Source organism: Lithobates pipiens, unplaced genomic scaffold (assembly GCF_037356315.1).
Source record: "Lithobates pipiens isolate NorthernLeopardFrog02 unplaced genomic scaffold, aLitPip1_a1.2 Scaffold_19, whole genome shotgun sequence".
Lineage (NCBI taxonomy): Eukaryota > Metazoa > Chordata > Amphibia > Anura > Ranidae > Lithobates > Lithobates pipiens.
Window position 1 is genome coordinate 19,981,889 of NW_027507764.1, and position 16,840 is coordinate 19,998,728.

Sequence of the window (16,840 nt, forward strand, 5' to 3'; positions counted from 1 at the left end):
TTTTGGTATTTCCCCTATTTACTAATTTTAGGCACCGTAATAATCCCCCTCCCCCAGTCCTACACTCTGTTTTTCATAACATACTGGAATGAGGTGCCCTATGTATTAAGCCTTGTACACATGATCGGAGAATCCGTCGGAATGTGTCCTATCGGACCGTGTTGTCGGATAACCCGACTGTGTGTGGTATCCATCCGAATCTCCATTGGACCCAAATTTCCAACTTGTTGGAAATATTTCCCGACCAACTGGCTCGATCGGACATACTCCGATCATGTGTAGAGAATTTTGATCGGACCAAGTGCCACGCATGCTCAGATCAAATTCCTACATCAAAGCTATTGGCTACTAGCCTGAACGTAGTCCCATCGTAACTAAATTACGTCATCACGTTCTGAAAGATCGGATTTTTCGACAACTTAGTCCGACCGTGTGTATGCAACAGTTTCGGACAATATCCGATGGACAAAATCCATCGGAGAAAATCCGTGTGTACAGGGGCTTAGACTTCCTCGCCGCACTTTTCTACTTCTCTGTATAATACAGGTATTTGCACCCACTTCCGGGCATAGACTCCCGCAGGAGTCTACGCCTCTTCCCATCCCTGTCCCCCCCCCCCACTGTCTCCTGCGAAACACACGGGTCCCAGGGACAGCAGGGACCATCCGGATTGCGCAGCGCGACTCGCACATACGCAGTAGGGAACCAGGAAGTGAAGCCTCAAGGCTTCACTTCCTGATTCCCTTACCGAGAATAGTGGATATTTAAACTTTTTATGTCACACGGTATTTGCACAGTAATTTTTCCAATGCTTTTTTTGGGGGGAAAAAATATAATTTTCACGAATATAATTTTCACCAAAAAAAAACAGTAACGTTAGCCCATTTTATTTATTTTTTTTTGTATTATGTGACAGGTGATGTTACGACGAGTAAATAGATACCACACATGTCACGCTTTAAAATTTCGCACACTTGTATGGCGCCAAACTTCAGTACTTCAAAATCTCCGTAGGGTGACGGTTTAATTTTTTTTTTTTTTTTTTTTTTACAGGTTACCTGTTTAGAGGTAAAGAGGAGGTCTAGTGCTAGAATTATCGCTCTCGCTCTAACGTTCGCGGTGATACCTCACATGTGTGGTTTGGATGCTGCTTACGTATGCTTTCACTTCTGCGCGCGAGCTCGCGGCGACAGGGGCACTTAGTGTGAAAGATATTCCAGCGCCAAAGTGGGGGAGATAATTGGTAATTCGGTTGGTGGTACTGCTGCACTCACTGAGGGAAATGTCTGAACCCAAAAAAAGAAAATAGTGCTGGTGATAATCTGGCATCAATTTCCCGTGCGGCCCTAGATGGTCTTTTTATGGGTGTCCCCTTACCTTACTGCTGTAAGGTGACAGCATATAGCAGATGTATCTTTGGGGGATCCTTGGAGACCTTTTTCCTTTAAGGGTCCTGTTACGGAAACTCCTGCCTGGCGTCCCTCTCTTGCTCTCTTAAACGATACGTGGCCTCTTTAAGAGTCACTATAGGGTGTTCAACATGGGTGGTCTCGCGCCAGGTATCATATATGATAAATCAGAACATAAAGGAAGGATGCCCCATAGTGTAATAATTCTAGTGCAGCATTTATTTATGAAAGAAAAACATAAAACCAGGTACTCACAAACATAGGATAAAAGGCAGATGATGTACAAACGAGCAGCGAGCTCGATAAACGTCACTTCCGGTAGCGGTATTCCCGACGCGTGTTCGTCACGAATCACGTGACTTCATCAGGGGATCGACAGGGGCACGTAAATCATTATTTTTTTAATTGTTTATTTATTTATTTTTTTACACTTTCCCTTTAACAAAAAAATTTTTGATGAATTTTATTCCTAGTAAAGGAATATAAACATCAATAGGCTAATAGGAATGGTGCATGACCGATCCTCTTTATGGAGAGATGTGGGGTCTTCTGCGTGCGAGCTCGCGGGGACAGGGGCACTTAAATAAAAAAAAAATTTTATTGTTTATTTATTATTTTTTTTTTTACACTTTTCCTTTAACAAAAACATTTTTGATGAATTTTATTCCTATTACAAGAAATATAAACATCAATAGGCTAATAGGAATGGTGCATGACCGATCCTCTTTATGGAGAGATGTGGAGTCTTCTGCGCGCGAGCTCGCGGGGACAGGGGCTCTTAAATCATTTTTTTTTTAATTGTTTATTTATTTATTTATTTTTTTACACTTTCTTTATAACAAAATATTTTTTGATGACTTTTATTCCTATTACAAGGAATGTAAACATCAATAGGCTAATAGGAATGGTGCATGACCAGTCCTCTTTTTGGAGAGATGTGGGGTCTTCTGCGTGCGAGCTCATGGGGACAGGGGCACTTAAATACCGTATATACTCGAGTATAGGCCGACCCGAATATAAGCCGAGGCCCCCAATTTACCCCCAAAAAACTGGAAAACTTATTGACTCGTGTATAAGCCGAGGGTGAGACATGGCTGTCCATCCCTGTGTGTCCGTCCATCCCTGTGTGTGTGTCCGTCCATCCATCCCTGTGTGTGTGTCCATCCATCCATCCATCCATCCATCCCTGTGTGTGTGTCCGTCCATCCATCCCTGTGTGTGTATCCATCCATCCATCCATCCCTGTGTGTGTGTGTGTGTGTGTGTGTGTGTGTGTGTGTGTGTGTGTGTATTCATCCATCCATCCATCCCTGTGTGTGTGTGTGTATCCATCCATCCATCCGTGTGTGTGTGTGTGTGTGTGTGTGTGTGTGTGTGTGTGTGTCCGTGCAGCCTTGTGTGTGTGTCCAGCCTACCTGTGTCCCAAGCCTCCGTCCCGAGCCGCCGTCGTCCCGAGCCTCCTCTGTCCCGTGCCTCCTCTGTCCCGTGCCTCCTCTGTCCCGTGCCTCCTCCGTTCCGTGCCTCCTCCGTCCCGTGTCGTGCCGATGGATCGCCGCTCTTCTCGGCGGCCATTCTACAATTCAAAAGCCGCGCCTCCGTCCTCCGCCTGTGATAGGCGGAACACTCAATTTCCCAGCAGCCTGTGTTCCGCCTATCACGGACATCCTCTCATACTCGTCCGTAGTATGAGAATGAACGGATGTCCGTGATAGGCGGAACACTGACTGCTGGGAAATTCAGTGTTCCGCCTATCACAGGCGGAGGCGGAGAAGGAGGCGCGGCTTTTGAATTTTAATGTCCGCCGTCTGTCTGCTCGATACGCTGATCGAGCAGTCAGACAGCGGTGACTCGAGTATAAGCCGAGGGGGCACTTTCAGCCTCAAAAAAGAGGCTGAAAATCTCGGCTTATACTCGAGTATATACGGTAAATAAACAATTTAATTTTTTTTAATTGATTTATTTTTTACACTTTCCCTTTAACAAAATTTTTTTTTGATGACTTTTATTCCTATTACAAGGAATGTAAACATCAATAGGCTAATAGGAATGGTGCATGACCAGTCCTCTTTATGGAGAGATGGCGGGTCTATAAGACCCCCCACATCTCTCCTCCAGGCTGGAAAGCATCAGATCAAAAAAAATAAAAAATTGATGATCTGATGCTTTTCTAGCCGAGATCTCGAATTTGTTTTTACTTGTGCGGCCCGGAAGTGACATCATAACGTTGCGCCGCCCCCGGGCCTCCGAGGATCATAGAGATTGCCGGGGACCATCTGTCTTTTGGAAATTTCTATGCCTCTCTTCCGGTGCCGGCCGGTTCATTCTTCGGGTCCCCGATCGCACAGGAAGGCACCGGAGAAGCACCAGAGGGAGGCAGGAGGGGGGACGTCCCCTTCCGTCACCGCTAAGAACGATTAAGCAGCTGGACCGCCGCTATGATAATTCTTATTGTGCTCAGAATTTCCGGCTCTAAAAAAAACTATATCTTGATGAGGCCTGTAGCCACGCCCATCATTCAGATATCTCCACTGAAAGCCGAGGACGTCATATGAATTTCATAAGGAATTTCCTTTCAAATGTGGCTGTTAGTGAACGTAACGAATACGAATTTACCCGAAGTTACTAACTATCCAAAATAACAAATGCCGCATCTAAACGAATGGAATGGAACAAATGAATAATAAATAATAATAATAAGCATTTCTTAATATTATTTATTATTATTAATTTGATACATTCACTTCGTTTAGATGTTATTTTGCATAATTCGTAACTTCGGATAAATTTCGTATTCGTTACATTCACTAACAGCCAAATCTAAAAGGAACTTCCAATACCTATAATTTAATAGTTATTTATTGTTAGTTAGTTATTATTTTGGATTTTCGAGTTTTCAAACTTTCAGATTTTCTGTCTTATTTTCGGATTTTTGTTCTTTAGGATTTTCAACGTTTTTGGATTTTTTTTATTTTTTCGTTTTTTTTTTTTAATTTTGGATTTTCGAATTTCAGATCTTTGTTCTTTCGAAATTTCAGATTTCCGAATTTTTCGATTTTCAGATTTTCATTCTTTCGAATTTTCAAAATTTTGGGAAAAATTCATTAAACAGGTTTTTCGTTACCGTATATACTCGAGTATAGGCCGACCCGAATATAAGCCGAGGCCCCCAATTTACCCCCAAAAAAACTGGCAAACTTATTGACTCGTGTATAAGCCGAGGGTAAGACATGCCTGTCCATCCCTGTGTGTGTGTCCGTCCATCCCTGTGTGTCCGTCCATCCCTGTGTGTCCGTCCATCCATCCCTGTGTGTGTGTGTGTGTCCATCCATCCATCCATCCATCCATCCCTGTGTGTGTGTGTCTCCATCCATCCATCCATCCATCCCTGTGTGTGTGTGTCTCCATCCATCCATCCATCCCTGTGTGTGTGTGTGTGTGTGTGTGTGTGTGTGTGTCCAGCCTACCTGTGTCCTGAGCCTTTGTCCCGAGCCTCCGTCCCGTGCCGAGCCTCCTTGCCTCCGTGCCTCGCCGCCGTGCCTCGCCGCCATGCCTTGCCTCCGGTCCCGTCCCGTCCCGTCCCGTGCCGTGCCGTGCCGTCCTGTGCCTTGCCTCCGTCCCGTGCCCTCTTCGTTCGGCGGCCATTGTAAAATTCAAAAGCTGCGCCGCCGCCTTCGCCTGTGATAGGCGGAACACTGAATTTCCCAGCAGCCTGTGTTCCGCCTATCACGTACATCGTATCATCCTCGTCCGTAGTACGAGGATGATACGAAGTCCGTGATAGGCGGAACACAGGCTGCTGGGAAATTCAGTGTTCCGCCTATCACAGGCGAAGGGGGAGCCGGAGGCGCGGCTTTTGAATCAGAATGGCCGCTGTCTGTCTGCTCGACACGCTGATCGAGCGGGCAGACAGCGATGACTCGAGTATAAGCCGAGGGGGGCACTTTCAGCCTCAAAAAAGAGGCTGAAAATCTCGGCTTATACTCGAGTATATACGGTAATTATAATATTTAGTTAATTAGAATATTTCCAAATGAACGAATTTGTCGAATTTTAGTCGATTAACGAATTTTGGAACGGAATTTGGATTTTCGAATTTCAGATCTTCAGTTCTTTCGAAAATTCAGATTTCCGAATTTTTTGATTTTCGGATTTTCGTTCTTTAGGATTTTCAACGTTTTCTGATTTTTTAATTTTTTAGTTTTTTTTTAATTTTGGATTTTCGAATTTCAGATCTTCGTCCTTTCGAAAATTTCAGATTTCCGAATTTTTCCATTTTGTGATTTTCGTTCTTTGGAATTTTAAAAATTTCAGGAAAAATTTGTTAAACAGGTTTTTCGTTAATTATAATATTTCGTTAATTATAATAATTCCAAATGAACAAATTTGTCGAATTTTAGTCGATTAACGAATTTTGGAACGGAATTTGGATTTTCGAATTTCAGATCTTCAGTTCTTTCGAAAAATTTCAGATTTCCGAATTTTTTGATTTTCGTTCTTTCGAATTTTCAAAATTACGGGAAAAATTCGTTAAAAACAGGTTTTTCGTTAATTCAAATATTTCCAAATGAACAAACTTGTCGAATTTTAGTCGATTAAAGAATTTGGAACGCAACAAATTGCACATGTCTTGTAAGCACTCCCTAGGAACACATTTAACCGTTGGATCACCCCCTGATGTTTACCCCCTTCCCTGCCAGTGTCATTAGTACAGTGACAGTGTTTTTTTTTTTTAGCATTGATCACTGTATTGGTGTCACTGGTCCCCAAAAAGTGTCACTTAGTGTCCGATTTCCAATATCGCAGCTATAAGTCGCTGATCGCCGCCATTACTAGTAAAAAAAAAAAAAATTACATAAAAACATATCCCATAGTTTGTAGACGTTATAACATTTGCCTAAACCAATCAATATACTGTAGGCTTATTGGGATTTTTTTTACCAAAAATATGTAGCAGAATACATATTGGCCTAAATTGATGAAGAGATTCGATTTTTTTTTCCATGTTTGAAGGCAAAAAGTAAGAAATATTTATTAATTTCAAAATTTGTTGCAGTTTTCTTTGCTTATAGCGCAAAAAATAAAAACCGCAGAGGTGATCAAATACCACCAAAAGAAAGCTCTATTTGTGGGGAAAAAAGGACGCCAATTTTATTTGGGTGCAAGGTCACACGACCGCGCAATTGTCAGTTAAAATAACGCAGTGCCGTATCGCAAAAAAAAAAAAAAAATCCTGGCCATGAAGGTCAAGTGGTTAAGCAGAAAACACTTGGTGAGATCTGGTGAGATCTGGGTGAAGTTGGCCGCAGGACCACATACACACCAAGAAGGGGGGTAAACCTTCTGGAGGGCAAAGTGGTTAAGACGGCACTCATTGAAATGAATGTGTTTTTTGTTTGTTTTGTTTTTTAATTGATTTTATTGAAGCAAAGGTGGTACAAGTAATCACTTAAAGCGGGACTGTACTGCAGAAAAAAATATTAAAAGCCAGCAGCTACAAATACTACAGCTGTCCCGGGGTCCAGCGATGCCGGCAGCCGAGGCCGATCGATCGCTCGGCTCTCGGCTGCTGCCGCCACCATGCTAGGTGAGGGAATCAGGAAGTGAAGCGAATCGGCTTCACTGCCCGATTCTCTACTGCGCATGCGCATGCGCGAGTCGCGCAGCGCAATAGGAATTGTCCGCGCTGTCTCTGAGACCCGTGTGTGTCCCAGCAGACAGCGCGGCAGGACAGGAAATGGCGTAGACTCCCACGGGACTCTATGCCCGGAAGTGGGTGTAAATACCTGTCTTTGACAGGTATCTGCGCTCCCTCCCCCCTGAAAGGTGCCAATTGTGACACCGGAGGGGGGAGGGTTCCGATCAGCGGAAGTTCCACTTTAGGGTGGAACCCCGCTTTAAGACGTTACACAAACAGTTCCTTTTTTTTTTTGTCAGGATAATATACATATGCTAACCGTCAAGGCACTTAGAAAACAAAACAGATGTGTACCTGGAACTATGATAAGTAGAGATGAAAGGTAACTCAAAATATAACTGCCATGTCACCAAAACTGGATGGATCTAGAGTAAGGAACCTTGGGATGAATGTGCTTTGAATTGTTGCGTGACTTTCCATGTCGCACGTCGCGGCAAGTCACATGAGAAGTCCAAGCAGTGTAAACCAGGGCTGAAACTGTCCCCCCCCCCCCCGTCCATCCATCTGTCCCTCCGTCCGTCCAGTGCTTCCATTGTTCCTGCATGTGAGTGGTCTGGCAGCATTCCGTCCATTACCTGAAATAGCGTCAATAAATAAGTCTGCTGCTTGGAAGTGATTTCCGAAAGACTCGCCCAGTTCAGTGAATAGCAGATGATGGCTTGAAGCTGATAAAAGAACGAGCCCCTCGTGTGCAATTCATCTTCTAACTCCTTACAGATCAATTTATAGATGAACGCATTTCCATGAACCAGTCCCACGCTGATCTATCTGGTCTTCTCATTTCTTACTTCTACTTCTAAGCAGCCATTCTGAAGTTCCCGAAGGTCTTTGTGGTTTGACTAGTCAGCATCTCTGGCCCGTGGCTTCTAAGGCTGGATTCATGCCTTTCCCGCGTGTGTTTTTTTATGTGCTGCCATTGCAATTAATAGGCCTGTAAGGAACAATGAGCAGATGAGATTTAGGACTATTCCAGTACGATGACTAACCTGGCTGATGCACCTTAATGCCCACACGGTGAAACCCCTAGAGGGCCTTGAAAAAGTATTCACACCCCTTGACATTTTCCACATTTTTTCATGTTACAACCAAAAACATAAATATTTTTTTCTTGGGATTTTATGTGATAGACCAACACAAAGTGGCACATACTTGTGAAGTGGAAGGAAAATGATAAATGGTTTTCAACATTTTCTACAAATAAATATGTGAAAAGTGTGGGGGGGCATTTGTATTCAGCCCCCTTCACACTGATACCCCTCACTAAAATCTAGTGGAGCCAATTGCCTTCAGAAGTCATCTAAATAGTAAATAGAGTCCACCTGTGTGTAATTTAATCTCAGTATAAATGCAGCTATTCTGTGAAGGCCTCAGAGGTTTGTTAGAGAACTTTAGTGAACAAGCAGCATGATGAAGGCCAAGGAACACACCAGACAGGTCAGGGATAAAGTTGTGGAGAAGGTTAAAGCAGGGTTAGGTTATGAAAAAAAAATATCCCAAGCTTTGAACATTTCACGGAGCACTGTTGAATCCATCATCCGAAAATGGAAAGAGTATGGCACAACTGCAAACCTACCAAGACATGGCTGTCAAACCTAAACTGACCGGGCCGGGCAAGGAGAGCATTCATCAGAGAAGAGCCAAGAGACCCATGGTAACTCTGGAGGAGCTGCAGAGATCCACAGCTCAGGGGGGAGAATCTGTCCACAGAACAACTATTAGTCGTCTCTCCACAAATCTGCCCTTTATGGAAGAGGGACAAGAAGAAAGACATTGGTGAAAGAAAGCCATAAGAAGTCCCATTTGTAGTTTGTGAGAAGCCACGTGGGGCACACAGCAAACATGTAGAAGAAGGTGCTCTGGTCAGATGAGACCAAAGTTGAACTGTTTGGCCTAAAAGCAAAACGCTATGTGTGGCGGAAAACTAACACTGCCCATCACCCTGAACACACCATCCACATTGTGAAACATGGTGGTGGCAGCATTATGTTGTGGGGATTCTTTTCTTCAGCGGGGACAGGGAAGCTGGTCAGAGTTCATGGGAAGATTGATGGAGCCAAATACAGGGCAATCTTAGAAGAAAACCTGTTAGAGTCTGCAAAAGACTTGAGACCGGGGCGGAGGTTCACCTTCCAGCAGGACAACGACCCGAAACATACAGCCAGAGCTACAATGGAATGGTTTAGATCAAAGTATATTCATGCTTGCCTCACTTCCTTCTTCTGGTCCGTCTCTTGCACGGCGGGCCAAGATGGTGAATGCCCCTAAAACCCACAGAACTTACTGCAAAAAATGTGAGAAGCATCAGCCTCACAAGGTCACCCAGTACAAGAAGGGGAAAGACTCCCTCTACGCCCATGGAAAGAGGCAATATGACCATAAGCAGTGTGGTTATGGTGGGAAGACCAAGCCGATCTTCTGTAAAAATGCCAAGACCACCAAGAAGATTGTGCTGACGCTGGAGTGTGTCGCCTTCAACTGCCGATCAAAGCGGATGTTGGCTATAAAGAGATGCAAGCACTTCGAACTTCGAGGAGACAAGAAGAGAAAGGGACAAGTCATCCAATTCTAACTTTTGAAAACCAAATAAAATCTTCAAAATTTAAAGTATTATTCATGTGTTAGAATTAGGGATGAGCCGAACACCCCCCGGTTCGGTTCGCACCAGAACTTTCGAACGGACCTAAAATTTGTGCGAACTTTAGAACCCCATTGAAGTCTATGGGACTCAAACGTTCAAAATAAAAAGTGCTAATTTTAATGGCTAATATGCAAGATATTGTCCTAAAAAGGGTTTGGGGACCTGGCTCCTGCCCCAGGGGACATGGGTCAATGCCTAAAATGTTTTTAAAAATGGCAGTTTTGGCGGGAGCACTGATTTTAATGACGATGAAAGTGAAAAAAAAGTGTAATATTCCTTTAAATATCGTGCCTGGGGGGTGTCTGTAGTATGCCTGTGAAGTGGCACGTGTTTCCCGTGTTTAGAACAGTTCCTGCACAAAATGACATTTAACGGAAAAAAAGTCCTTAAAAACTGCTTGCGGTTTTAATGTAATATCTGGTTCCGGCAATATGGATGAAAATCATTGAGAAAAATGGCATGGGTAGCCCTCCCTGCCCATTACCAGCCCCTTTGGGTCTTGTACGGATATTAAGGGGAACCCCGTACCCATATTAAAAAAAGGAAAGACGTGGGGCCCCCAGGCCCTATATACTCAGAACAGCAGTGTACAGGCTCCTGCCACCTAGAATCTTCAGTTGCTAGAACATAGGTGGCTTTTGTTGCCTAGAATCCTGGGTTGCTAGGACATAGGCAGCTTCTGCCACATAGCATGTTTGGTTGCTGGGACGCAGGTGGCTTCTGCAACTTAGCATCCTAGGCATGTAGGACTCAGGAGACTCCTGCTGGCTAGTGTCCTAGGTTTCTAAGATGCAGATGGCTCCTGCCACCTAGCATCCTCAGTAGCTAGGAAACTGGAGGCTCCTGCTGTCTGTCATCCTCTGTTGCTAGGATGGCATCAAACACAGCCCAGCATACTTGCTATTGCTCAACAGCATACATTTATGCAAAACTCTGTACACAGGTAAACTTTAGCAAAAAAAAAAATGTAGATAATAAAATGTTAAAGCGGTATTAAACCCAAAACCCAAAATTGTTTATATTGCAGCTTACTAATGATTACATGTGGTGGCTGCATTCGTTTTCTTTTCTTTCGCTTTTTTTCTCCCCCTCTGCTTTCACCTGGCGATCTGGCCAGTAACACACCTCCTGTATTAGAGCGCCCCCCACTCTGGATGAAGGAGCAATGGAGACATCTTTGGACAACAGCATTGTCAGTCTAGGGGGGAGGAGAGTGTTAGCAGATTCAGAAACAAATTGAAGTCAAACTCCAGCTCATACTTTATAATCAGTAACAGGAAACAGAGTTTTTTTATTTATTTTTTTGCTTTTGGGATAAAGGTTTTGCATGAATAAATAAAAGCTGACCATTGTAAGCACTCTTGCCAGTGTTAAGTGGTTTGTCTCATCCATGTAAACTGATATATGTTTGTGCCCAATCACAGCCCAGAGCTCTGTGCTGACAAACACAGGGCTCTGTACAGAGGGAACAATCTCGCTGTTTCTTATCCCTGCATAGCAATTTTATTGGTTACATTTTATAACATAAAGAAAAAAATATTGGTGCCATGTTGAACTTGCAGTGACCAGTATGAGAGAGTGAGAGCGATAACACCAAATTTAACACACCTGCTCCCCATTCACACCTGAGATCTTGTAACGATAATGAGTCACATGACACCGGGGAGGGTAAAAAATATCTAATTGGGCCCAACTTGGACATTTTTACTTAGGGGTGTACTCACTTTTGTTGCCAGCGGTTTAGACATTAAGGGCTGTGTGTTGAGTTATTTTGAGGGGACAGCAAATTTACACTGTTATACAAGCTGTACACTCACTACTTTACATTGTAGACAAGTGTCATTTCTTCAGTGTTGTCCCATGAAAAGATAAGGGGGATAATATTGCGCTAAACCAAAAAAATGTACAAAAATGTGAGGGGTGTACTTACTTTTGTGAGATATTGTATATATATTTTTTTCTTTTAATTTTTGGTGATTTATTTTTGTTTATAACGCAAAAAACCCCCCCCAAAAAACACAGTGGTGATCAAATACCACCAAAAGAAAAGTCTACTAGTGAGAAAAAAACTAGATAGATTTAATTTGGGTACAGCGCTGCAACACCGCGTAATTACCAAAAGAGCAAAAAAATATCCTGGTCATGAAGGGGGTAAAATCTTTCAGAGCTGAAGTAGCTTTAATTAAAATTTGCATCAGTAATCATTTTTTAAAGTGGTTGTAAACCCTTACAAACCACTTTGACCTACAGGTAAGCCTAGATTAAGGCTTACCTGTAGGTCCAAGCAATATCTCCTAAACCTATATGGTTTAGGAGATATTTGCCCGAAAACAAAAAGCATGCGCCGTAGACAGCGGCGCGCAGGCGCACTGAGCGCAGCATTCTCAGCGACGGAGCTGCCGCACGTGCGCATGCGCGGGAGTGACGTCATCGCGGCTTTGCCGAATGACAGCGGCGGAGCTGCGAGACCCCACCAACAAGATGGATGCGGCGGACTACAGGGGACAGCGGTGACTTCGCTGTCTCCTGTGTCAGGTAAGTGACACATAATGGGCTACTATGCGATGCATAGTAGTCCATTATGCATTGCCTTTGCAGGGAATGAAAGAGAAAGTAAACTCATCACGGTTTACTTCCTCTTTAAGGCTACTGATAACCCAAGTTTGTGTGAAACGTTACAAAAAGACAAAAATTAGCCTTGAGCTTTGAGAAAAAAAAAAAAATCTGCATTTGCAAAAAAAATAAATAAAACACAGTGGTGATCAAATACCACCAAAAGAAAAGTCTACTAGTGAGAAAAAAACTAGATCGATTTAATTTGGGTACAGCGCTGCAACACCGCGTAATTACCAAAAGAGCAAAAAAATATCCTGGTCATGAAGGGGGTAAAATCTTTCAGAGCTGAAGTAGCTTTAATTAAAATTTGCATCAGTAATCATTTTTTAAAGTGGTTGTAAACCCTTACAAACAACTTTGACCTACAGGTAAGCCTAGATTAAGGCTTACCTGTAGGTCCAAGCAATATCTCCTAAACCTATATGGTTTAGGAGATATTTGCCCGAAAACAGGAACCGCTGTCTACGGCGCATGCGCCGTAGACAGCGGTGCGCTAAGCGCGCAAGCGCACTGAGCGCGGCATTCTCAGCGACGGAGCTGCTGCGCGTGTCGGCTCCCGTGCGCATGCGCGGGAGTGACGTCATCGCGGCTTCGCCGAATGACAGCAGCGGAGCTGCGAGACCCCACCAACAAGATGGATGCGGCGGACTACAGGGGACAGCGGCGACTTCGCTGGCTCCTGTGTCAGGTAAGTGACACATAATGGGCTACTATGCGATGCATAGTAGTCCATTATGCTTTGCCTTTGCAGGGAATGAAAGAGAAAGTAAACTAATCAGGGTTTACTTCCTCTTTAAGGCTACTGATAACCCAAGTTTGTGTGAAACGCTACAAAAAGACAAAAATTAGCCTTGAGCTTTGAGAAAAAAAAAATCTGCATTTGCAAAAAAAATAAAAAAAACACAGTGGTGATCAAATACCACCAAAAGAAAAGTCTACTAGTGAGAAAAAAACTAGATAGATTTAATTTGGGTACAGCGCTGCAACACCGCGTAATTACCAAAAGAGCAAAAAAATATCCTGGTCATGAAGGGGGTAAAATCTTTCAGAGCTGAAGTAGCTTTAATTAAAATTTGCATCAGTAATAATTTTTTAAGGCTACTGATAACCCAAGTTTGTGTGAAACGCTACAAAAAGACAAAAATTAGCCTTGAGCTTTGAGAAAAAAAAAAAAAATCTGCATTTGCAAAAAAAAAAAGAAAAAAAAAAAAAGACAGGATATGGAAAGAAGGAATTGTCTACAGGCGTCCACCCTACAACCTGAAAAGCCACATGACCTGTAGCTATTATGTCTTAAGTATCAGGTTCAGCCAGGGGACTTGTTTTTTCTTGTAACATAATTTTGGCAAATCTACAAGTAAGAATCTTTTCATCGTTGGTTCCCCAGCCTGCAGGTACCCACCGAAAACATCCCCGTAGAGAATCGGTTATAAAGAAGCCGTGATTTTACCGACTCGCCTTTGGTGGTGTTTATCGGACTCTTCCCACCTGCAAGAGTTTTCCGTGAAAGTTATACCAACGACCAACATTTTTTTTTTGTTTTTTTAGTTTTTAGAATTCTGTGGCTCGGGATCAGCTTTGCTGGAAGTTCTCTGGAAGCAAATAACGGCTTCTGAACGTTTTACTGAGTTCTGGGAGATGGAGCTCGTTCCAAATTAAACACTTGGATAATGTAAAGTGGAGTTACGTGCACGGCTAAACTATGTCGTACAATGGGAAAAAAAAGCAACTGAGGTGGGGGTCGTGGAGGGTGTTAAATCCTGTGCTGGGTCTACCTTGTTGACTGGAAAGTGGGTCTTCTTCTCTAGCCCCTGTTGTGAGCTATGGGGTCTATTGGCCTGAGGACCCAGAGGCGTAACTAGAACCTTCAGGGGCCCCGGTGCAAGAAACCATGAAGTGTCCCCCTGACCCCATCCCGGGGGGCCTTTCCCACTGATCCAGGGCCCACCTCTGCCCCTCCCAGCATCTGCTGTATTCCCCCCACACACCTCAACACCCTCCAGCACATCTACACTATATTACCAAAAGTATCGGGACGCCTGCCTTTATATGCACATGAACTTTAATGGCATCCCAGTCTTAGGGCCAGTTACTCACTATAGAAACTCAGGCCAGATGTGTTCAAGGTCCTTTTCTGCATTCGTGTTTTTGATGCATTCCAGTGCATTTTTGATGCAGTCCTGTGCATTTCCCCCTCTTTTTTATTAACCTTCAATAAGGACGTGTGTTTCTGTGCATTTAGGTGTTTTTCAGTGCATTTTTTATGTGTTTTACAGCATTCCAGTACAGTCCAGTGCAGGAAAAATGCAGCATGTTCTACTTTTTTCTACTGACACCATCCACTGCCCTACTGACACCATCCAGTGCCCTACTGACACCATCCATTGCCCTACTGACACCATCCACTGCCCTACTGACACCGTCCACTGCCCTACTGACACCGTCCATTGCCCTACTGACACCGTCCACTGCCCTACTGACAACGTCCACTGCCCTACTGACACCGTCCTCTGCCCTACTGACACAGTCCACTACCCTACTGACACCGTCTACTGCTCTACTGACACCGTCTACTGCTCTACTGACACCGTCCATTGCCCTACTGACACCGTCCACTGCCCTACCGACACCGTCCTCTGCCCTACCGACACTGTCCTCTGCCCTACTGACACCGCCCACTACCCTACTGACACCATCCACTGCCCTACTGACACCATCCACTGCCCTAATGACACCGTCCCCTACTCCCTACTGACACCATCCACTGCCCTACTGACACCATCCTCTGCCCTACTGACACCATCCTCTGCCCTACTGACACCGCCCACTACCCTACTGACACAGTCCACTGCCCTACTGACACTGTCTACTGCTCTACTGACACCGTCCTCTGCCCTACTGACACCGTCCTCTGCCCTACTGACACCGCCCACTACCCTACTGACACCATCCACTGCCCTAATGACACCGTCCACTGCCCTACTGGCACCATCCACTGCCCTACTGACACTGCCCACTACCCTACTGACACCATTCACTGCCCTACTGACACCATCCACTGCCCTACTAACACCATCCACTGCCCTACTGGCCCCATCCACTGCTCTACTGACACCGTCCACTGCTCTACTGACACCATCCACTTCCCTACTGACACCATCCATTGCCCTACTGACACCATTCACTGCCCTACTGACACCATCCACTGCCCTACTGACACCATTCACTGCCCTACTGGCACCATCCATTGCCCTACTGGCACCATCCACTGCCCTACTGGCACCATCCACTGCCCTACTGACACTGCCCACTACCCTACTGACACCATCCACTGCCCTACTGGCACCATCCACTGCCCTACTGACCCCATCCGGAACTGCAAGCACTGGTGTGAACTATGCCAAACCATATAACCTAATTTCCATGCATTTTTGAGGCAGAAAAAAAAACACACTGGACTGCATGGGGTGTGAACTGGCCCTCAGTCCGTAGGGTTCGATATTGAGTTGGCTCCGCCCTTTGCAGCTATAACAGCTTCAACTCTTCTGGGAAGGCTGTCCACAAGGTTTAGGAGTGTGTCTATGGGAATGTTTGACCATTCTTCCAGAAGCACATTTTTTGAGGTCATTGTATCTGATGTTGGACGAGAAGGCCTGGCTTGCAGTCTCCGCTCTAATTCATCCCAAAGGTGTTCTATCGGGTTGAGGTCAGGACTCTGTGCAGGCCAGTCAACTTCTTCCACCCTCAACTCACTCATAGTCTTTATGGACCTTGCTTTTGGTGGAGGGGGGATTATGGTGTGGGGGTGTTTTTCAGGGGTTGGGCTTGGCCCCTTAGTTCCAGTGAAGGGAACTCTTAAGGTGTCAGCATACAGCAGGTGCCACCGATATTGTGTAAATCTCACTGCCTCTTTTATTCACCAAAAAAGTGTCAAAAATGTTAAAAATGACAAGAGCCAGTTTTTGACAATTCCTTTATTAAAGTCTTCTTCTTTCCACCTTCTTTGGGTCTTCTTCCTTCCTTCATCCTTCGGTTTCTTCCTCCATCTTCTTCTTCCTCCAATCCTCTGCTTCTTGTTCCGGTGTTCTCGTCTGCCATCTTCCTCCACAGTGTCTCTTCTTCCTCGCTTCATTCTAGGGCCGCTCCACACAATGGGAGGCTCCCGCTGTGTGACGTTTCTCTTCTTCTGACACTTATATAACGGAACTGTGCGTCAGAGGAGGGCGGGGTCACCGGGTGGCCCCGCCCTCCGTTATATAAGAACTGTCAGAAGAAGAGAAGCGTCGCACAGCGGGAGCCTCCCATTGAGCGGAGCGGGCCGAGAACGAAGTAGGGAAGAAGAGACGCCATGGAGGAAGATGCCGGACGAAAACACCGGAGCAAGAAGCAGAGGATCGGAGGAAGAAGAAGATGGAGGAAGAAACCGAAGGATGAAGGAAGGAAGAAGATCCGAAGAAGATGGAAAGAAGAAGACGTTAATAA

The 16,840-nt window shown here is 44.7% G+C and overlaps 1 protein-coding gene across 1 annotated transcript; it reads left to right on the top strand.

Annotated features, from left to right (window-relative positions):
• The first annotated feature begins 9,349 nt into the window (after positions 1-9,349).
• LOC143998158 (large ribosomal subunit protein eL42-like) lies at positions 9,350-9,673 on the top strand. Its single transcript, XM_077493892.1, has one exon. It carries the CDS (start codon positions 9,353-9,355, stop codon positions 9,671-9,673), a length of 321 nt encoding a protein of 106 aa, XP_077350018.1. The 5' UTR covers positions 9,350-9,352.
• The last annotated feature ends 7,167 nt before the right edge of the window (positions 9,674-16,840 follow it).

What these genes read in the sequence shown, in the direction of transcription:
- LOC143998158 (XM_077493892.1), top strand. Translation starts at nt 9,353, where the DNA reads ATGGTGAATGCCCCTAAAACCCACAGAACTTACTGCAAAAAATGTGAG.